At 48.0% G+C, this 23,174-nt stretch overlaps 1 protein-coding gene across 1 annotated transcript in view; it reads left to right on the plus strand.

The window, feature by feature from the left end:
- bckdk (branched chain ketoacid dehydrogenase kinase) overlaps positions 1-23,174 on the plus strand; it is a 68,929-nt gene that overhangs the window by 43,565 nt on the left and 2,190 nt on the right. Inside the window, exon 10 of the mRNA XM_078422497.1 lies at positions 20,046-20,201. Within this exon, the coding sequence (XP_078278623.1) occupies positions 20,046-20,201 (156 nt within the window). The remainder of the gene's footprint in view (positions 1-20,045; positions 20,202-23,174) is intronic.

The following is a 23,174-nucleotide window of genomic DNA, read 5'->3' on the forward strand; positions in this document are numbered from 1 at the left end:
TCAAATTAGGAGACTAAAACTGCATACAATGCTCCAGGTGTGGTCTCACCAGGGCCCTGTACAACTGCAGAAGGACCTTTTTGCTCCTATACTCAAATCCTCTCATTATGAAGGCCAACATGCCATTAGCTTTCTTCACTGCATGCTTACTTTCAGTGACTGATGTACAAGGACACCCAGGTCTCGTTGTACTTCCCCTTTTCCTAATCTGACACCATTCAGATAGTAATCTGCCTTGTTCTTGCCACCAAAGTGGATAACCTCACATTTATCCACATTATACTGCATCTGCCCACTCGCCCAACCTATCCAAAACACCCTGCATCCTCATAGCATCCTCTTCACAGTTCACACTGCCACCAGGCTTTGTGTCATCTGGAAATTTGCTAATGCTACTTTTAATTCCTTCATCTAAATCATTAATATATATTGTGAATAGCTGCGGTCCCAGCACCGAGCCTTGCAGCACCCCACTAGTCCCTACCTGCCATTCTGAAAGGGAACAGTTAATTCCTACTCTTTGTTTCTTGTTCACCAACCAATTTTGTATCCATGTCAATACCCTACCCCCAATACCATGTGCTCTAATTTTGCCCACTAATCTCCTGTGTGGCACCTTATCAAAGGCTTTCTGAAAGTCCAGATACACCACATCCATTGGCTCTCCCTTATCCATTTTACATCCTCAAAAAATTCCAGAAGATTAGTCAAGCAAGATTTCCCCTTCATAAATCCATGCTGACTTGGACCGATCCTGTTACTGCTATCCAAATGCGCCGCTATTACATCTTTAATAATTGACTCCAGAATCTTCCCCACCACCGATGTCAGGCTAACTGGTCTATAATTCCGTGCTTTCTCTCTCCCTCCTTTCTTAAAAAGTGGGATAACATTAGCTATCCTCCAATCCACAGGAACTGATCCAGAATCTATAGAACATTGGAAAATGATCACCAATGTGTCCACGATTTCTAGAGCCACCTCCTTGAGTACCCAGGGATGAAGACCATCAGGCCCTGGGGATTTATCAGCCTTCATTCCCATCAGTCTACCCAATACCATTTCCTGACTAATGTGAATTTCCTTCAGTTCCTCCGTCACTCTAGATCCTCTGTCCCCTAGTACATCTGGGAGATTGTTTGTGTATTCCTTAGTGAAGACAGAACCAAAGTACCTGTTCAACTCGTCTATCCATCCATATTAAGCAGATCTTCCAGCACTTGGCCTATAGCCTTCAATACCAAGGAAATTCCATTGCTTATCTGGACATTTCTTAAATGCTGTCAGCAGCTCTGCTTCCTCCACTCGCTCCACCAGTGCATTCCAGATACAGATCCACCACTGATTTTACATCAACTGGTGGTCCGGCACCATCTTTAATCCGGCCTCATTGGGACTTCTGTGCTGATTGAATTTGTCCCCTGCGGCCGGGGCTCTGGAACTCCGACCCGGACCCCTTCCCGTAGCCAACGTCCGAGGCCATCTCTGGAGAACATGGATAGGTGACATTTCGGTTTGGGACCCTTCTTCAGGCAGCCAGCACTTTGGGACAATCAGTCAGAAGAAGGACCTGAAACATCACCTGTCCCTGGTCTCCAGAGAAACTGCCTGACCCGAGTTTCTCCAGTACTTTATGTCATGTTTTTGTAAACCAGTGTCTGCAGTTCCTTGTGCCTCCATGCTTGAGATTAGATTGCTTCTATTTCAATGTGTGTCACAGTGGTCAGTATTGAAAGCATGTTGTTGTTCACAGTTACCGCCCTTTAGTTATTACTAGCACGAGTGTGCCCGTTGGGCCCGTCCACGTAGGGTTTCCATTGTAACCGGGAGGGGAGTGGGAGGGAGGGAGGAGGGGAGGGGAGGAGGGAAGGGGGGAGGGTGAGGGTAGGGAGGGGGTAGGGGGAGGGAGGGAGGGGAGGGAGGGAGGGGAGGGAGGGGGGAAGGAAGGGGGGAGGGAGGGGGACCTCCCCTTTTCCCAGTACCCCTCTTTCCCCGTTGGGCCCGTCCTCGTAGGGTTTCCATTGTAACCGGGAGGCGGGGAGGGAGGGAGGAGGGAGGTGTGGATGGAGGAGGGGGAGGGGAGGGAGGAGGGGGGAGGGAGGGGGACCTCCCCTTTTCCCAGTACCCCTCTTTCCCCATTGGGCCCGTCCCCGAGGGGTGAGGGAGGTGGGGGGGGGGAGTGGGGATGGAGGTGGGATGGAGTGGGGAGGAAGGGGTTGAGGGGGGAAGGGGGACCTCCCCTTTCTATTTTCGCAACACTTGCCCCGGTGGCCCACGAGCATAGGGGCCCCATGCTGATCTGTGTATGTTAAGTGACTTGCAATAAAAAACACAACTTTAAAAAACAATCAGTTGCTTTTCGCAACAAAGTAGCCCATCTCACCCAAGCATTGTGACGTCACAAGCTGAAGACCTTGAAATAAAAATAAAAAGATGTAAATTTGTAAAGAGTAGACACCCAATAGCAGCTGCTTGTCCATTGTGACATCACACGCTGAAGGGGGGGGGGGAGAGAGGGGGGTCAGCTCTAGCTCATCTCACAGGGGCATTGTGACATCACAAGCTGAAGACTAAATCCGCACCGCAGCGCCCCCCTGAAAAGGGGGGGGGGGGCAGCGCTTTAAAACCTCTGTAACTTAAAAAAACATGCGACTAAATCAAATGAAAATATCACGGCCGGTCGTTTGGGAGGTTGGCGATTAAGGGGGGGGGGGGGGGCGAAAACCGTCACGCTACTGTTCACCGTTTTGCCGGGTGTGGGAGAGAGGAGAGAAGCAAGGGGAGAGAGGAGAGGGGAGCCGGTGATCGCGGGCTTGCGCCGCTAACGGCGTCCATTTTTTTGGTGCGAGTGAGGAGATGCCGCGCATGCGTGCCGAGTACAGATTGAGGAGATTCCGCGCATGCGTACTGAGCACAGCCGCACCACAGCGCCACCTATAGAAACCTCAAAAGGGGGGGGGCAGCGCTTTAAAACCTCTGTAACTTAACAAATATGCGTCCGAATTATAAACAAACATCATTTTCCAGCAGATGTCCCCTTGGTGATTAAGGCTGCGCAAAAATCTTGGCGCTACGGTTTACCGTTTTGGAGAAACCAGCGAAATAAAATATACATACATATATATTACCATACAAGATCTGAGTTTTAGTAGTATACTAGAACAAGTGTGCCCGTTCAAAGCGGGCCCGTTGGGCCCGTCCCCACACCCCCCATTCTCTCCTCCCCCAGCCCCACTCTTACCCGTTGGGCCCGTCCTCCTGATCTGTGTATGTCAAGTGACCACTATATTTCCTAATCAGATGTGCAGCACTTTGGTCAACGTGGGTTGTTTTTAAATGTGCTATACAAATATAATTGACTTGACTTGACTTGACTTGACTTGCAATAACAAAAAACAGCACTTTAAAACAATCCTGGAAATGTTCGAAACAATGTAGCCGTCACAAGCTGAAGACCAAATCTGCACTGCAGCGCCCCCCTGAAAAGGGGGGGGGGGGGGGGCAGCGCTTTAAAACCTCTGTAACTTAAAAATCACGCGACCAAAGTAAATGAAAATATGACGGCCGAGCGAGCGCGAGATTGGCGATTGAGGCGGTGCGAAAATCGTCGCGCTACGGTCAGCCTTTTTTCCGCAATCGATGTTACGTACGGTTCAGGTCATTCTCAAAAATATACACAAGATCTGAGTTTTAATAGTATACTAGAACAAGTGTGCCCGTTCAAAGCGGGCCCGTTGGGCCCGTCCCCACACCCCCATTCTCTCCTCCCCCAGCCCCACTCTTACCCGTTGGGCCCGTCCTCCTGATCTGTGTATGTCAAGTGACCACTATATTTCCTAATCAGATGTGCAGCACTTTGGTCAACGTGGGTTGTTTTTAAATGTGCTATACAAATATAATTGACTTGACTTGACTTGACTTGACTTGCAATAACAAAAAACAGCACTTTAAAACAATCCTGGAAACTTTCGAAACAATGTTCGAAACAATGTAGCCGTCACAAGCAAGCGGGCCCGTTGGGCCCGTCCCCACACCCCCCATTCTCTCCTCCCCCAGCCCCACTCCTGATCTGTGTATGTCAAGTGACCACTATAACTTCCTTCTTTTTTTTTTCCTAATCAGATGTGCAGCACTTTGGTCAACGTGGGTTGTTTTTAAGTGCTATACAAATATAATTGACTTGACTTGACTTGACTTGACTTGCAATAACAAAAAACAGCACTTTAAAACAATCCTGGAAACTTTTCGAAACAATGTTGGAAACAATGTAGCCGTCACAAGCTGAAGACCAAATCTGCACTGCAGCGCCCCCCTGAAAAGGGGGGGGGGGGGGCAGCGCTTTAAAACCTCTGTAACTTAAAAATCACGCGACCAAAGTAAATGAAAATATCACGGCCGAGCGAGCGCGAGATTGGCGATTGAGGCGGTGCGAAAACCGTCGCGCTACGGTCCGCCTTTTTTCCGCAATCGATGTTACGTACGGTTCAGGTCATTCTCAAAAATATACACAAGATCTGAGTTTTAATAGTATACTAGAACAAGTGTGCCCGTTCAAAGCGGGCCCGTTGGGCCCGTCCCCACACCCCCCATTCTCTCCTCCCCCAGCCCCACTCTTACCCGTTGGGCCCGTCCTCCTGATCTGTGTATGTCAAGTGACCACTATATTTCCTAATCAGATGTGCAGCACTTTGGTCAACGTGGGTTGTTTTTAAATGTGCTATACAAATATAATTTGTGCTATACAAATATAATTGACTTGACTTGACTTGACTTGACTTGACTTGCAATAACAAAAAACAGCACTTTAAAACAATCCTGGAAACTTTCGAAACAATGTTCGAAACAATGTAGCCGTCACAAGCTGAAGACCAAATCTGCACTGCAGCGCCCCCCTGAAAAGGGGGTGGGGCAGCGCTTTAAAACCTCTGTAACTTAAAAATCACGCGACCAAAGTAAATGAAAATATCACGGCCGAGCGAGCGCGAGATTGGCGATTGAGGCGGTGCGAAAACCGTCGCGCTACGGTCCGCCTTTTTTCCGCAATCGATGTTACGTACGGTTCAGGTCATTCTCAAAAATATACACAAGATCTGAGTTTTAATAGTATATAGATAGATAGACTAGAAAAGAGGGCCCGTTGGGCCCGTCCCCACACCCCCCATCCTCTCCTCCCCCAGCCCCACTCTTACTCTCCAAGTGTGCCCGTTGGGCCCGTCCTCCTGATCTGTGTATGTCAAGTGACCACTATAGCCTTCTTTTTTTTTTTTTTTTCCTAATCAGATGTGCAGCACTTTGGTCAACATGGGTTGTTTTTAAATGTGCTATACAAATATAATTGACTTGACTTGACTTGACTTGACTTGCAATAACAAAACAATCAGCGCTTTTCTGGAAACTTTTCGAAACAATGTAGCCGTCACAAGCTGAAAACTAAATCCTTTTCTGTCTGTCAAGTGACCACTATAACTGTCTTTTTTTTTTTTTTCCTAATCAGATGTGCAGCACTTTGGTCAACGTGGGTTGTTTTTAAATGTGCTATACAAATAAAACTGACTTGACTTGACTTGACTTGACTTGCAATAACAAAAAAGACTACTTGGAAGCTTTTCGAAACAATGTAGCCGTCACAAGCTGAAAACTAAATCCTTTTCTGGAAACCTTTGGAAACAAATGTAGCCGTCACAAGCCACAAGCTGAAAACTAAATCTGCACCGCAGCGCCCCCCTGAAAAATGGGGGGGGGCAGCGCTTTAAAACCTCTGTAACTTAAAAAACACGCGACCAAATTAAATGAAAATATCACGGCCGAGCGAACGCGAGATTGGCGATTGAGGCGGTGCAAAAACCGTCGTGCTACGGTCCGCCGTTTTGCTGCAATCGCTGTTACGTATAAATATACGATATATTCAGGTCAAACCCCAAAAAAATATATAAACAAGATCTGAGTTTTAATAGTATACTAGAACAAGTGTGCCCGTTCAAAGCGGGCCCGTTGGGCCCGTCCCCACACCCCCCATTCTCTCCTCCCCCAGCCCCACTCTTACTCTCCAAGTGTGCCCGTTGGGCCTGTCCTCCTGATCTGTGTATGTCAAGTGACCACTATAAGCTTCTTTTTTTTTTTTTTTCCTAATCAGATGTGCAGCACTTTGGTCAACATGGGTTGTTTTTAAATGTGCTATACAAATATAATTGACTTGACTTGACTTGCAATAACAAAACAATCAGTACTTTTCGAAACAATGTAGCCGTCACAAGCTGAAAACTAAATCCTTTTCTGGAAACTTTTCGAAACAAATGTAGCCGTCACAAGCCACAAGCTGAAAACTAAATCTGCACCGCAGCGCCCCCCTGAAAAAGGGGGGGGGGGGCAGCGCTTTAAAATCTCTGTAACTTAAAAAACACGCGACCAAATTAAATGAAAATATCACGGCCGAGCGAGCGCGAGATTGGCGATTGAGGCGGTGCGAAAACCGTCGTGCTACGGTCCGCCGTTTTGCTGCAATCGCTGTTACGAATAAATATACATACGATACAGGTCAAACCCCCAAAAAAAATATATATATATATTCACAAGATCTGAGTTTTAGTATTATACTAGAACAAGTGTGCCCGTTCAAAGCGGGCCCGTTGGGCCCGACCCCACACCCCCCATTCTCTCCTCCCCCAGCCCCACTCTTACTCTCCAAGTGTGCCCGTTGGGCCCGTCCTCCTGATCTGTGTCTGTCAAGTGACCACTATAACTGTCTTTTTTTTTTCTTCCTAATCAGATGTGCAGCACTTTGGTCAACGTGGGTTGTTTTTAAATGTGCTATACAAATAAAACTGACTTGACTTGACTTGACTTGACTTGCAATAACAAAAAAGACTACTTGGAAACTTTTTGAAACAATGTAGCCGTCACAAGCTGAAAACTAAATCCTTTTCTAGAAACTTTTCGAAACAAATGTAGCCGTCACAAGCCACAAGCTGAAAACTAAATCTGCACCGCAGCGCCCCCCTGAAAAAGGGGGGGGGGGCAGCGCTTTAAAACCTCTGTAACTTAAAAAACACGCGACCAAATTAAATGAAAATATCACGGCCGAGCGAGCGCGAGATTGGCGATTGAGGCGGTGCGAAAACCGTCGTGCTACGGTCCGCCGTTTTGCTGCAATCGCTGTTACGTATAAATATACGATATATTCAGGTCAAACCCAAAAAAAATATATATATATATTCACAAGATCTGAGTTTTAGTATTATATACTAGAAAAGAGGGCCCGTTGGGCCCGTTCCCACACCCCCCATTCTCTCCTCCCCCAGCCCCACTCTTACTCTCCAAGTGTGCCCGTTGGGCCCGTCCTCCTGATCTGTGTATGTCAAGTGACCACTATAGCCTTCTTTTTTTTTTTTTTCCTAATCAGATGTGCAGCACTTTGGTCAACGTGGGTTGTTTTTAAATGTGCGATACAAATAAAACTGACTTGACTTGACTTGCAATAACAAAAAAGACTACTTGGAAGCTTTTCGAAACAATGTAGCCGTCACAAGCTGAAAACTAAATCCTTTTCTGGAAACTTTCGAAACAAATGTAGCCGTCACATGCCACAAGCTGAAAACTAAATCTGCACCGCAGCGCCCCCCTGAAAAAGGGGGGGGGGGCAGCGCTTTAAAACCTCTGTAACTTAAAAATCACACGACCAAATTAAATGAAAATATCACGGCCGAGCGAGCGCGAGATTGGCGATTGAGGCGGTGCGAAAACCGTCGTGCTACGGTCGGCCGTTTTGCTGCAATCGCTGTTACGTATAAATATACGGTATATTCAGGTCAAACCCCAAAAAAAAATATAAACAAGATCTGAGTTTTAATAGTATATAGACTAGAACAAGTGTGCCCGTTCAAAGCGGGCCCGTTGGGCCCGTCCCCACACCCCCCATTCTCTCCTCCCCCAGCCCCACTCTTACTCTCCAAGTGTGCCCGTTGGGCCCGTCCTCCTGATCTGTGTCTGTCAAGTGACCACTATAACTGTCTTTTTTTTACTCTTCCTAAACAGATGTACAGCACTTTGGTCAACGTGGGTTGTTTTTAAATGTGCTATACAAATAAAACTGACTTGACTTGACTTGCAATAACAAAAAAGACTACTTGGAAACTTTTCGAAACAATGTAGCCGTCACAAGCTGAAAACTAAATCCTTTTCTGGAAACTTTTCGAAACGAATGTAGCCGTCACAAGCCACAAGCTGAAAACTAAATCTGCACCGCAGCGCCCCCCTGAAAAAGGGGGGGGGGGGCAGCGCTTTAAAACCTCTGTAACTTAAAAAACACGCGACCAAATTAAATGAAAATATCACGGCCGAGCGAGCGCGAGATTGGGGATTGAGGCGGTGCGAAAACCGTCGTGCTACGGTCCGCAGTTTTGCTGCAATCGCTGTTACGTATAAATATACGATATATTCAGGTCAAACCCCAAAAAAAAAATATATATATTCACAAGATCTGAGTTTTAGTATTATACTAGAAAAGAGGGCCCGTTGGGCCCGTCCCCACACCCCCCATTCTCTCCTCCCCCAGCCCCACTCTTACTCTCCAAGTGTGCCCATTGGGCCCGTCCTCCTGATCTGTGTATGTCAAGTGACCACTATAGCCTTCTTTTTTTTTTTTTTCCTAATCAGATGTGCAGCACTTTGGTCAACGTGGGTTGTTTTTAAATGTGCTATACAAATAAAACTGACTTGACTTGACTTGACTTGACTTGCAATAACAAAAAAGACTACTTGGAAGCTTTTCGAAACAATGTAGCCGTCACAATCTGAAAACTAAATCCTTTTCTGGAAACTTTCGAAACAAATGTAGCCGTCACAAGCCACAAGCTGAAAACTAAATCTGCACCGCAGCGCCCCCCTGAAAAAGGGGGGGGGGCAGCGCTTTAAAACCTCTGTAACTTAAAAAACACGCGACCAAATTAAATGAAAATATCACGGCCGAGCGAGCGCGAGATTGGCGATTGAGGCGGTGCGAAAACCGTCGTGCTACGATCCGCCGTTTTGCTGCAATCGCTGTTACGTATAAATATACGATATATTCAGGTCAAACCCAAAAAATATATATAAACAAGATCTGAGTTTTAATAGTATACTAGAAAAGAGGGCCCGTTGGGCCCGTTGGGCCCGTCCCCACACCCCCCATTCTCTCCTCCCCCAGCCCCACTCTTACTCTCCAAGTGTGCCCGTTGGGCCCGTCCTCCTGATCTGTGTATGTCAAGTGACCACTATAGCCTTCTTTTTTTTTTTTTTTTCCTAATCAGATGTGCAGCACTTTGGTCAACATGGGTTGTTTTTAAATGTGCTATACAAATATAATTGACTTGACTTGACTTGACTTGACTTGACTTGCAATAACAAAACAATCAGTGCTTTTCTGGAAACTTTTCGAAACAATGTAGCCGTCACAAGCTGAAAACTAAATCCTTTTCTGTCTGTCAAGTGACCACTATAACTGTCTTTTTTTTTTTTTTCCTAATCAGATGTGCAGCACTTTGGTCAACGAGGGTTGTTTTTAAATGTGCTATACAAATAAAACTGACTTGACTTGACTTGACTTGACTTGCAATAACAAAAAAGACTACTTGGAAGCTTTTCGAAACAATGTAGCCGCCACAAGCTGAAAACTAAATCCTTTTCTGGAAACTTTTAGAAACAAATGTAGCCGTCACAAGCCACAAGCTGAAAACTAAATCTGCACCGCAGCGCCCCCCTGAAAAATGGGGGGGGCAGCGCTTTAAAACCTCTGTAACTTAAAAAACACGCGACCAAATTAAATGAAAATATCACGGCCGAGCGAGCGCGAGATTGGCGATTGAGGCGGTGCGAAAACCGTCGTGCTACGGTCCGCCGTTTTGCTGCAATCGCTGTTACGTATAAATATACGATATATTCAGGTCAAACCCAAAAAAATATATAAACAAGATCTGAGTTTTAATAGTATACTAGAAAAGAGGGCCCGTTGGGCCCGTCCCCACACCCCCCATTCTCTCCTCCCCCAGCCCCACTCTTACTCTCCAAGTGTGCCCGTTGGGCCCGTCCTCCTGATCTGTGTATGTCAAGTGACCACTATAGCCTTTTTTTTTTTTTTTTTCCTAATCAGATGTGCAGCACTTTGGTCAACATGGGTTGTTTTTAAATGTGCTATACAAATATAATTGACTTGACTTGACTTGACTTGACTTGCAATAACAAAACAATCAGTGCTTTTCTGGAAACTTTTCGAAACAATGTAGCCGTCACAAGCTGAAAACTAAATCCTTTTCTGTCTGTCAAGTGACCACTATAACTGTCTTTTTTTTTTTTTTCCTAATCAGATGTGCAGCACTTTGGTCAACGTGGGTTGTTTTTAAATGTGCTATACAAATAAAACTGACTTGACTTGACTTGACTTGACTTGCAATAACAAAAAAGACTACTTGGAAGCTTTTCGAAACAATGTAGCCGTCACAAGCTGAAAACTAAATCCTTTTCTGGAAACTTTTGGAAACAAATGTAGCCGTCACAAGCCACAAGCTGAAAACTAAATCTGCACCGCAGCGCCCCCCTGAAAAATGGGGGGGCAGCGCTTTAAAACCTCTGTAACTTAAAAAACACGCGACCAAATTAAATGAAAATATCACGGCCGAGCGAGCGCGAGATTGGCGATTGAGGCGGTGCGAAAACCGTCGTGCTACGGTCCGCCGTTTTGCTGCAATCGCTGTTACGTATAAATATACGATATATTCAGGTCAAACCCAAAAAAAATATATAAACAAGATCTGAGTTTTAATAGTATACTAGAAAAGAGGGCCCGTTGGGCCCGTCCCCACACCCCCCATTCTCTCCTCCCCCAGCCCCACTCTTACTCTCCAAGTGTGCCCGTTGGGCCCGTCCTCCTGATCTGTGTATGTCAAGTGACCACTATAGCCTTCTTTTTTTTTTTTTTTCCTAATCAGATGTGCAGCACTTTGGTCAACATGGGTTGTTTTTAAATGTGCTATACAAATATAATTGACTTGACTTGACTTGACTTGACTTGCAATAACAAAACAATCAGTGCTTTTCTGGAAACTTTTCGAAACAATGTAGCCGTCACAAGCTGAAAACTAAATCCTTTTCTGTCTGTCAAGTGACCACTATAACTGTCTTTTTTTTTTTTTTTCCTAATCAGATGTGCAGCACTTTGGTCAACGTGGGTTGTTTTTAAAACCTCTGTAACTTAAAAAACACGCGACCAAATTAAATGAAAATATCACGGCCGAGCGAGCGCGAGATTGGCGATTGAGGCGGTGCGAAAACCGTCGTGCTACGGTCCGCCGTTTTGCTGCAATCGCTGTTACGTATAAATATACGATATATTCAGGTCAAACCCAAAAAATATATATAAACAAGATCTGAGTTTTAATAGTATATAGACTAGAACAAGTGTGCCCGTTCAAAAGAGGGCCCGTTGGGCCCGTCCCCACACCCCCCATTCTCTCCTCCCCCAGCCCCACTCTTACTCTCCAAGTGTGCCCGTTGGGCCCGTCCTCCTGATCTGTGTATGTCAAGTGACCACTATAGCCTTCTTTTTTTTTTTTTTCCTAATCAGATGTGCAGCACTTTGGTCAACGTGGGTTGTTTTTAAATGTGCTATACAAATAAAACTGACTTGACTTGACTTGACTTGACTTGCAATAACAAAAAAGACTACTTGGAAGCTTTTCGAAACAATGTAGCCGTCACAAGCTGAAAACTAAATCCTTTTCTGGAAACTTTTGGAAACAAATGTAGCCGTCACAAGCCACAAGCTGAAAACTAAATCTGCACCGCAGCGCCCCCCTGAAAAATGGGGGGGCAGCGCTTTAAAACCTCTGTAACTTAAAAAACACGCGACCAAATTAAATGAAAATATCACGGCCGAGCGAGCGCGAGATTGGCGATTGAGGCGGTGCAAAAACCGTCGTGCTACGGTCCGCCGTTTTGCTGCAATCGCTGTTACGTATAAATATACGATATATTCAGGTCAAACCCAAAAAAAATATATAAACAAGATCTGAGTTTTAATAGTATATAGATAGATAGATAGATAGACTAGAACAAGTGTGCCCGTTCAAAGCGGGCCCGTTGGGCCCGTCCCCACACCCCCCATTTTCTCCTCCCCCAGCCCCACTCTTACTCTCCACACACCCTCCCCTTCGGCGGAGTCCCACTCCCCGGTCCCCATTCTCAGTCCCCCCCCCCATTTTCTCTCTCCCAGACATACTCTTAGCATCATTTTGGGAGAGAGGAGAGAAGCAATGGGAGAGGAGAGGTGCCACGCTGAAAGCCTTCAATAAATCAGTAGGAGGGGGGTTGGGCGAGTTTTTTGACGTCACACGCTGAAGGCAATTGAAGAAACTTTTTTTTTTTTTTTTTTACTAAAACCTCTAACTTAAAAAATACGAGACCGAATCAAATAAAAAAATCATTTTCCAGCAGCGTTCAGCGTGGTGATTAAGGCGGTGCAATAATCGTGCCGCTACTATTCACCGTTTTTGCCGAAATCAACCGAAATAACTGAGAGGAAAAATATTCTGACTTTTAAACCTCTGTAACTTAAAAAATAAACGACCGAATTAAATAAAAAAATCATTTTCGGCAAGCGTCCAGCGGTGTGATTAGGCGGTGCAAAAATTGTGGCGCCACGGTTTACCGTTTTGCCGTAATCAGCCGAATCAGTGAAATATATGTACAAGTGAGGAGATGCCGCGCATGCGTACTGAGCACAGCCGCACCGCAGCGCCCCCTATAGAAACTTCAATAAGGGGGGGGGGCATCGCTTTAAAACCTCTGTAACTTAAAAAATATGCGACCGAATTAAATAAAAACATCATTTTCCAGCAGCTGTCAGTGTGGTGATTAAGGCGGTGCAAAAATCGTGGCGCTACGGTTGACCGTTTTGCCGTAATCAGCGAAATCACAGATACATATATATAAATTTAACACAAGATCTGAGTTTTAATAGTATACTAGACCAAGTGGGCCCGTTGGGCCCGTCCTCGTAGGGTTTCCATTGTAACCGGGAGGCGGGGAGGAAAGGGGGAGGGTTGGGGGAGGGGGACCACCTGTTTTCCCAGTACCCCTCTTTACCCGTTGTGGGATGGGAGGGGAGGGGGGAGGGAGAGGGGAGGGAGGGGGTAGGGGGGAGGGAGGGGGGGAGGGAGGGGGGAGGGAGGGAGGGGAGGGGGGAAGGGGGAGGGGGGAAGGGGAGAGGGAAGGGGGGGAGGGAGGAGGACCTCCCCTTTTCCCCGTACCCCTCTTTCCCCGTTGTGCCCGTCCTTGTAGGGTTTCCATTGTAACCGGGAGGAAGGGAGGGAGGGAGGAGGGAGGAGGGGAGGGAGGGGGGGAAGGGGAGGGCGGAAAGGGGGGAGGGGGGGAGGGGGGAGGGTTGAAAGAGCATCCCTCTCCCCATCAGAACTGCCTCCTCCATCGACTCCTTTAAGTCCAGGCTCAAAACCTATTTCTACTCCCTAGCTTTTGAGGCTAATTGAGGAGGTACTGTGAACTGTTTGGGAGGGGAGGGGAGGGGGGAAGGGGGGAAGGAGGGGGACCTCCCCTTTTCCCAGTTCCCCTCTTTCCCCGTTGGGCCTGTCCTCGTAGGGTTTCCATTGTAACCGGGAGGACGGGAGGGAGGGAAGGGGGAGGGAGGGAGGAGGGAGGTGTGGAGGGAGGAGGGAGGTGTGGAGGGAGATGGGGAAGGAGGGGGGAGGGGAGGGGGTAGGGGGAGGGAGAGGGGAGGGAGGGAGGGGGGTAGGGGGAGGGAGGGGGAGGGGAGGGGGGAAGGGGGGAGGAGGGGGACCTCCCCTTTACCCAGTACCCCTCTTTCCCCGTTGGGCCCGTCCTCGTAGGGTTTCCATTGTAACCGGGAGGAGGGGAGGGAGGGAGGAGGGAGGTGTGGAGGGAGGTGTGGAGGGAGGAGGGGAGGGAGGGGGGGAGGGGAGGGGGGAATGAGGGGGTAGGGGGAGGGAGGGGGGAGGGGGGGTAGGGGGGAGGGGGAGGGAGGGGGGAGGGAGGGGGAAGGGGGGAGGGAGGGGGCTCTCCCCTTTTCCCAGTACCCCACTTTCCCCGTTGGGCCCGTCCTCGTAGGGATTCCATTGTAACCGGGAGGAGGGGAGGGAGGGAAGGGGGAGGGAGGGAGGAGGGAGGAGGGGAGGGAGGGGGGGAAGGGGAGGGCGGAAAGGGGGGGAGGGGGGAGGGGGGAGGGAGAGAGGGGGAGGGTGGAAAGAGCATCCCTCTCCCCATCAGAACTGCCCCCTCCATCGACTCCTTTAAGTCCAGGCTCAAAACCTATTTCTACTCCCTAGCGTTTGAGGCTCATTGAGGAGGCGCTGTGAACTGTTTGCGTGTACTGTATATTTCATTTTTTTCCTTAGTACCTAATCAGATGTACAGCACTTTGGTCAACGTGGGTTGTTTTTAAATGTGCTATACAAATAAAATGGACTTGACTTGACAGCTCTTCGCAACAATGTAGCACAGGGGCATTGTGACGTCACACGCTGAATACCGCTGGGGGGGGGAAGGGGGGGTCAGCTCGAGTTCATCTCACAGGGGCATTGTGACATCACAATCCGCACCGCAGCGCCCCCCTTCTGTCAAAACTTCGATAAATCAGGGGGGGCAGCACATTTAAACCTCTGTAACTTAAAAAATATGCGTCCGAATTAAATAAAAATATCATTTTCCAGCAGCGAACCGCATGCTGATTAAGGCGTTACAAAAATCGTGGCGCTACGGTTCACCGTTTTGCCGGAATTGCCGTATTCAGCCGACATCAGTGGAATATATATATATAGATACAACATCTGAGTTTTAATAGTATACTAGAACAAGTGTGCCCGTTGGGCCCGTCCTCGTAGGGTTTCCATTGTAACCGGGAGGGGAGTGGGGGTAGGGAAGGGGGAGGGAGGGAGTAGGGAGGTGTGGAGGGGGGAGGGGAGGGGGAGGGAGGGGGGGAGGGGAGGGGGGAAGGGAGGGAGGGAGAGGGGAGGGAAGGGGGTAGGGGGGAGGGGGAGGGAGGGGAGAGGGGAGGGAGGGGGGAAGGGGAGGGGGAGGGAGGGGGGAGGGAGAAGGGAGTGAGGGGGGAGGGAGGGGGACCTCCCCTTTTCCCAGTACCCCTCTTTCCCCATTGGGCCCGTGCTCGTAGGGTTTCCATTGTAACTGGGAGGAGGGGAGGGAGGGGAGGGGGAGGGAGGGAGGAGGGAGGTGTGGAGGGAGGAGGGGAGGGGAGGGGGAGGGGAGGGGGGAAGGGGGGAGGAGGGAGGGAGAGGGGAGGGAGGGGGGTAGGGGGGAGGTAAGGGGGAGTGAGGGGGGAGGGAGGGAGGGGGATCTCCCCTTTTCCCAGTACCCCTCTTTCCCCGTTGGGCCCGTCCTCGTAGGGTTTCCATTGTAACCGGGAGGAGGGGAGGGAGGGAAGGGGGAGGGAGGGAGGAGGGGGGAGGGAGGGGAGGGGGGAAGGGGGGAGTGAAGGGGTAGGGGGAGGGAGGGGGAGAGGGGAGGGGGGGGAGGGGGGAGGGAGGGGGAAGGGGGGAGGGAGGGGGATCTCCCCTTTTCCCAGTACCCCTCTTTCCCCGTTGGGCCCGTCCCTGTAGGGTTTCCATTGTAACCGGGAGGGGTGGAGGGATGGTGGAAGGAGGGGGGAGGGGGAGAGGGATGGAATGGTGGAGGGAGGGGGGAGGGAGTGGGGGAGGGTGGGATGGAGGGAAGGAGGGGGGGGGGAGTTAGGGGCTGAGTGGTGATGGAGGTTGGGATTGAGGGGGGAGGGAGGGGGGGAGGGAGTGGGGATGGAGGTGGGAAGGAGGGGGGAGGAAGGGGTTGATGGGGGAAGTGGGACCTCCCCTTTTCCCAGTACCCCTCTTTCCCCCACCACCAAGCCCCCTCCGCAACGACCCCTGTTGTCCCCAGTCCCCATTCACAGACCCCCCCCCCCATTCTCTCTCTCCCCATACACACTCTCAGTGCTTTTTTCGAAACACTTGCCCCGGTGGCCCACGAGCATATGGGCCCAATGCTGATCTGTGTATGTTAAGTGACTTGCAATAAAAAAATATACTTTAAAAAGAGATAAGTGCTTTTTAAGTGCTTGTTTTGAAACATTCGCGGTCACATAGTGCTTCTCACTGTAGCACCCATCTCAAGTGTGCCCGTTGGGCCCGTCCTCGTAGGGTTTCCATTGTAACCGGGAGGAGGGGAGGGAGGGAAGGGGGAGAGAGAGAGGTGTGGAGGGAGGAGGGGAGGGGGAGGGAGGGGGTAGGGGAGGGGAGGGGGGGAAGGGGAGGGGGGGAAGGGGGGAGGGAGAGAGGGGGAGGGGGAGGGAGAGAGGGGGAGGGGGGGGGAGGGGAAGGGCGGAGGGAGGGGGACCTCCCCTTTTCCCAGTACCCCTCTTTCCCCATTGTGCCCGTCCTCGTAGGGTTTACATTGTAACCGGGAGAAGGGGAGGGAGGGAAGGGGGGGAGGAGGGAGGTGTGGAGGGAGGAGGGGAGGGGGAAGGGGGAAGGGGAGTGGGGGGAGGGAAGGGGGAGGGAGGGGGGAGGGGAGGGGAGGGTGGAAGGGGAGGGCGGAAAGGGGGGGAGGGGGGAAAGGGGGGAGGGGGGAGGGAGAGAGGGGGAGGGTGGAAAGAGCATCCCTCTCCCCATCAGAACTGCCCCCTCCATCGACTCCTTTAAGTCCAGGCTCAAAACCTATTTCTACTCCCTAGCGTTTGAGGCTCATTGAGGAGGCGCTGTGAACTGTTTGCGTGCCACTGTATGTTTCATTTTTTCCTTAGTACCTAATCAGATGTACAGCACTTTGGTCAACGTGGGTTGTTTTTAAATGTGCTATACAAATAAAATGGACTTGACTTGACAGCTCTTCGCAACAATGTAGCACAGGGGCATTGTGACGTCACACGCTGAATACCGCTGGGGGGGGGGAAGGGGGGTCAGCTCGAGTCCATCTCACAGGGGGATTGTGACATCACAATCCGCACCGCAGCGCCCCCCTTCTGTCAAAACTTCGATAAATCAGGGGGGGCAGCACTTTTAAACCTCTGTAACTTAAAAAATATGCGTCCGAATTAAATAAAAATATCATTTTCCAGCAGCGAACCGCATGCTGATTAAGGCGGTACAAAAATCGTGGCGCTACGGTTCACCGTTTTGCCGGAATTGCCGTATTCAGCCGACATCAGTGTTATATATATATATAACACAAGATCTGAGTTTTAGTAGTATATAGATAAGACTAGCAAAGCGGGCCCGTTGGGCCCGTCCCCACACCCCCCATTCTCTCCTCCCCCAGCCCCACTCTTACTCTCCAAGTGTGCCCGTTGGGCCCGTCCTCCTGATCTGTGTATGTCAAGTGACTTGCAATAACAAAAAAGACTACTTTAAAACAATCAGCACTCTCCAAGTGTGCCTGTTGGGCCCGTCCTCCTGATCTGTGTATGTCAAGTGACTTGCAATAACAAAAAAAACTACTTTAAAACAAGCAGTGATCTGGAAAGTGCTTTTTGGGAAACTTTTCGAAACAATGTAGCCGTCACAAGCTGAAGGCTTAATCTGGAAACTTTTTGAAACAATGTAGCCGTCACAAGCTGAAGGCTCAAGCTGAAGGCTGAATCTGCACCGCAGCGCCCCCCTGAAAAGGGGGGGGGGGGGGGGGGCAGCGCTTTAAAACCTCTGTAACTTAAAAAACACGCGACCAAAGCAAATGAAAATATCACGGCCGGTCGTTTGGGAGGTTGGCGATTAAGGCGGTGCGAAAACCATCACGCTACTGTTCACCGGTTTTCCGCAATCGCTGTTACGCGCGAACATATCAAATAATTCAGGTCAAACCCAAAAAAAATATATATACAAGATCTGAGTTTTAATAGTATATATAGATAGATAGATAGATATTGTCAGCCCTCAACAATGCAAAAGTTTGTTGTTGTGGATAAAAGTTTGATATTACAAGGTTAATTTCACAACAGTCGGCTGACTTAAGATTAATGTGTGACCAGGCATATCATTGGAAAGCTGTAGATTATCTTCAGCGGTTGCTGGCTTTGAATATTGAATTTTGCGATAGGGTGTGTGTTCTGGCAAGGAATATCCTAGCTGGCACTGTGCCGAGCTTCTCATTGGGGGCAGCTCATTACCCAGCTATTGCGTTGCAAAATAACAGATCAAAACAAAATAAATTAACAACATTATCAAGATGGTGAACATGCTTAGCAGTGCTTTTTGTTTCACTCATTTTCATTCCCGTTTCTGCAGTAACTTTTTGCTAACCGAATAAACCCAGCCAAACACTTTGGCTCCAATGTTAAAATAACTGAATGTAATGTGGACTGCTGGATGTATGGCCACGGATCCAGACTAAATCATGGGAAACACATCGAGAGATTTTTCTGAAGGGAGCAGCCACCAGCTGACACTTTCTTAGAGAGCAGCTGAATCCTGAGGGTCTCCACAAAGCAACCCACTTCCTGTGTTCTGCTGCAAACCTGCATAATTTGTGACCAAAGGTTGTCATGTAAACTGTCGGAACGCTGGGAATTGTAGCTGCTAATGTGAGCATTGATACTCGCAAGTCAGTCATCCCACAAATCTGTGGATTTAAGCAGACGGGCCAGGCACCACTCACTCCCCTTTGAATGACGTCGTTAGATCTTTTTCCATTCATCTGAGAGGAGCTCCTGGTGTAACGACTCAAAAGAAGTGATGTCCCGGCCAATTTTAAATCCCCGAGGACTGTACTGGAGTGTTAGACTGGATAAAATGCTCAATCCATCAAAATAAGATGACGTTCTTTAAAAAAAAAGTTATACAAGACATTCTGTGCTGCTGAACAAAACCTCATGCAGGGATCTGATATTCCAACCTGAAGTAATCTTTAACTTAAACCCTGAAGGAGGGAGCCAGGACTCTGCTGGAAATCTGAAATTAAACCAGAAAACGTTGGAAATATTCAGGACGGGCAGCGAATATGGAGAGAAAAACAGTTAACATTCCAGTTCCATGTCAAAGACTCTTAAGGTTATCTCCACTTCTCTCTCGGTAGTTGATGTCCTGTTGAGCATTGTCAGCATTTTCTGCTTTTATTCCGTATTATATTTCTGTTTAAAGCGCTTCCAATGGGCAACCTCGGGTGTGAACAACCACTCAGCTGGACTGCCAGGAGATTAAGTGGTCTGTACCATGGTTTTCCCGGTTGGACTGCTGTCTCATCGTTTCTGCATCCTGCATTTACAAAACAGTAGGTAATGTGAGCAGCAAGTGGCAAACTCAGTGGGTAATGAAGTGAGCAGTTGTCTTACTGATTCGCCAAGTACATAACAACGCCCCTGTTGATAAAGGCAAACATCACAAGGCCAAAGCTCTTGAGCAGAAAAAGCTGTACAAAGTGCAGTGTTGGAGAGTTGAAAAGCAAACATTGCTTTCTACCCTGGCTGCACGCATTAGTAAGAGTTAAGTGGATTGTGCTTGTAATTTTGAGCATCATACTCGTCAAAAACAGATAGAGAATTGCAGCAACTGCTGCACGGTGCACAACACACCCCATACATCGTGGAACCATAAGCATCCTATGTGGCACAGTGCAATCTATCGGGTGCTGTTAGCATCCTAAAGAATATAAAGGCAGTTGGGGGGAGGGTGGGAGAGTGTGCATGCCATGCATTTCCAATCTGAAATAAAAGTGGATAATGCTGGAAACATTCAGCAGGGGTTGGGCATCATCTGGTCAATTTTTCTGATTCAGAAGGATCTCTGACCTGAAACTTTAACTCTGTTCTTATTTCAACTTACTTGTCTTTCCACAGATGCCACCTCTCCTGCTAATATCAGTGCATTATCGGTTTATATTTTACATTTCCGGCGGATTTTAATTTTCGATGAATGGAGAGGAAATTTGCCTTTACTCACCGACACCCAGCAGGGACATGTTGGGCTAAAGGGCCTGTTTCTCTGCTCACTGAATCGGAGTCTGAGCAGCAGTAATGGTCAGAGGTGTCGGATCATGCTGAGGCCATGGTTTGTGTTTCCTTGCTGCAGGATTTCGGACCGCGGAGGTGGGATTCCACACAACATCATCGGCAACGTGATGAACTATCACTTCACCACAGCCGAGGAGACCAGCCAGGATTCCAGAACCAACCCGTTTTACGGTCACCTGGTCAGCAGCGGCCCACAGTCGGAGCCCATGCACGGGTAAGGAAAGAGTGGGGAAATGGTGAATATCGTGCAAGTAATGCTTTCCGATATGGAAAATCACCAGCAGGTTTATGACAATTTTTAAAGATTTCAAGGTCAGCCATGACATAGATACATAGACAATAGGCGCAGAAGTAGGCCATTCGGCCCTTTGAGCCAGCACCGCCATTCAATGTGATCATCCACAATCAGTACCCCGTTCCTGCCTTCTCCCTATACCCCTTGATTCCACTAGCCCCAAGAGCTCTATCTTACTCTCTCTTGAATGCATCCAGTGAATTGGCCTCCACTGCCTTCTGAGGCAAAGAATTCCACAAATTCACAACTCTGTGTGAAAAAGTTTTTCCTCATCTCAGTTCTAAATGGCAGTTTTTCCTCATCTCAATTCTTAAACTGTGGCCCCTGGTTCTGGACTCCCCCAACATCGGGGACATGTTTCCTGGAGCATCTAGCTTGTCAAGTACCTTTATATGTTTCTATAAGATCCCCTCTCATTCTTCTAAATTCCAGTGAATACAAGCCCAGTTGCTCCACTCTTTCATCATATGACAGTCCTGCCATCCCAGGAATTAACCTCGTGAACCTACGCTGCACTCCCTCAATATCAAGAATATCCTTTCTCAAATTAGGAGACCAAAACTGCACACAGTACTCCAGGTGTGGTCTCACCAGGGCCCTGTACAACTGCAGAAGGACCTCTTTGCTCCTATACTCAACTCCTCTTGTTATGAAGGCCGACATGCCATTAGCTTTCTTCATTGCCTGTTGTGCCTGCATGCTTACTTTCAGTGATGTGACTGATAGCTGGAATGTGCTAGATGTGGCAAGCTGCCTTTGTTGTTGGTGATTCTCAGGCAGTGGTCTGGTGTTCCCCGTCAGTGTATGATCTCCCACCCAACACCTGACCAGACAGCGAGTGGACAGGCAGAGCAGTGATCATTCACAAATTATACTGGTGCTGGTAAAACATTAGTATCATAGCTAAATGCCCTTGCACTTACGCCTGTGCAATGCTGAGTGTTGTACCTGTGGAGATGCTTTGTTTCAGCCGAGATCTGTGGGCTTAAAATTCCCCAGCACTGTTTGAAGGGCAGTGGGGTTCCCCAATTTATCCTGGCTATAATTTATCTTGCACAAGCGATTATCTGGTTTTACTGTGCCAACAGACACCAAACCTAGATTAATTGATTGTGCCAAATGTGTCACTACTCCGAAGGTGTTTGCCAATTAGGAAAGGTTGAGCAACATTAGGGTTCCCTATTCCCTAAATGAGGAGCAGAGCTAAAAAGGGGTATTTACAATTGTGAAGAGTTTGATTGAGGAGATATAACAAAAAGGTTTGCACTTCAAGGGTTAACCAAAGCTGGAACCATATACATAAGATGCTCTCCAATTTCAGTGTGGTATTGAGTAGCAACACCTTTACTTTGATTGCCTCTAGAACATGCTGTCATCGGAGTACTTGAGGCAAATAGTGTGGTGATGTTTAGAAAGGAAGATAAGGGGATGACGATGATGAGAGAGGCTGATGTGAAGCATAAGCGCTGGCTTGTCATTTATGTTCATGTATTATCTAGAATTCTGGATGGTGGTTGCAGCAGCTTTGTTAAATTGGAGATCATCACATATATTTAAGCAAAGAAAGTAGATTGCCACTATACAAAGTCCTCATTATTTGTGAGGTCATAAGACATGGATTCCCTGCAGGTCCAGTACCACAGATTGTTGGCAAGAGAAGCAAACTCAATACTGACCCAGATCCCACCCTCGGGCAAATAATCTTAATGAGTTAGTCATACAGCACGGAAACTGGCCCTTCATCTCAACACATCCATACCGACAAAGGTGTTCCAAAGTTGATCCCACTTGCCTGTGTTTGGCCAATATACCTCTAAACTATTCTTATCCACTCAACCTTCCAAATGTTATTTTAAACAGTGTTTGAAGGAACTGCAGATGCTGGTTTAAACCAAAGATAGGCACAAAAATCTGAAGTATCTCGACTCAAACGTCACCCATTCCTTCTCTCCAGAGATGCTGCCTGTCTCGCTGAGTTACTCGAGCATTTTGTGTCTTTTATTTTAAACAGCATTGTGCCTGCCTCAACTACTTGCTCTGGTAGCATGTTCCATATAACCATCAGCCTCTGTCCGGAAAAAGTTGCCCCTCTGGTTACTTTTAAGTTTATGCCCTTTCATTCTTGATTTCCCTACCCTGAGGAAAAGATTATGCATTCACCTTACCTATTCCCCTCGTACCTTTATACATCCCTTTATGATCATCCCTCAGCCTCTGGCACTCCAGGAAATAAAGTCCTAACCTGTCCTAACTATCCCTTTAGTTCAGACCGTTGAGTCTAGGCATCATCTCTGTAATTCTCTGCACTCTTTCTAGCTTAATAGCATCTTTCTTATGGCACGGTGGCCAAAACTGAACACAATACTCCCAAGAGTGGCCTCACCAATGCCTTGTACATCTGTAACAATAACATTCCAGCCTCTACACTCAATTCCCTGACTGCTGAAGGCTAACATGCCAAAACCCTTCTTCACCACTCTAACTACATGTGATGCCACTTTCAGGTAAATAGTGTTTCACGAAAGTACATGAAGAAGAAAGAATGGTGTAATGGTGGGAGAGGAGGATGTCAAGTATAACCTCTGACTTGCCAGCTTAAAACATCAAGGTACATAGAATTTAGTAGACACCACAGAAGAGGGTTCTGCACAAACCTGTGACATTTACTAACACTTCCAGTAACATGCATGGATCAGCGACTAGCAGGTTTCTGGCTGATGTTTAATTCACGATAAGCAACAATCAACTAACGTGGATTAAAATGTGCATTCATCAGCATGAGCTAATATTCATGAGAGTATGAAGGGGTTCCACTTATGTTTATTATATGTGGTGTAGAATGCACTTAGCGTGGGGTTATCGAATGGTACATCTTTCCTTTGAGTCCTATGG

This window comes from Rhinoraja longicauda, chromosome 26 (assembly GCF_053455715.1).
Source record: "Rhinoraja longicauda isolate Sanriku21f chromosome 26, sRhiLon1.1, whole genome shotgun sequence".
Lineage (NCBI taxonomy): Eukaryota > Metazoa > Chordata > Chondrichthyes > Rajiformes > Arhynchobatidae > Rhinoraja > Rhinoraja longicauda.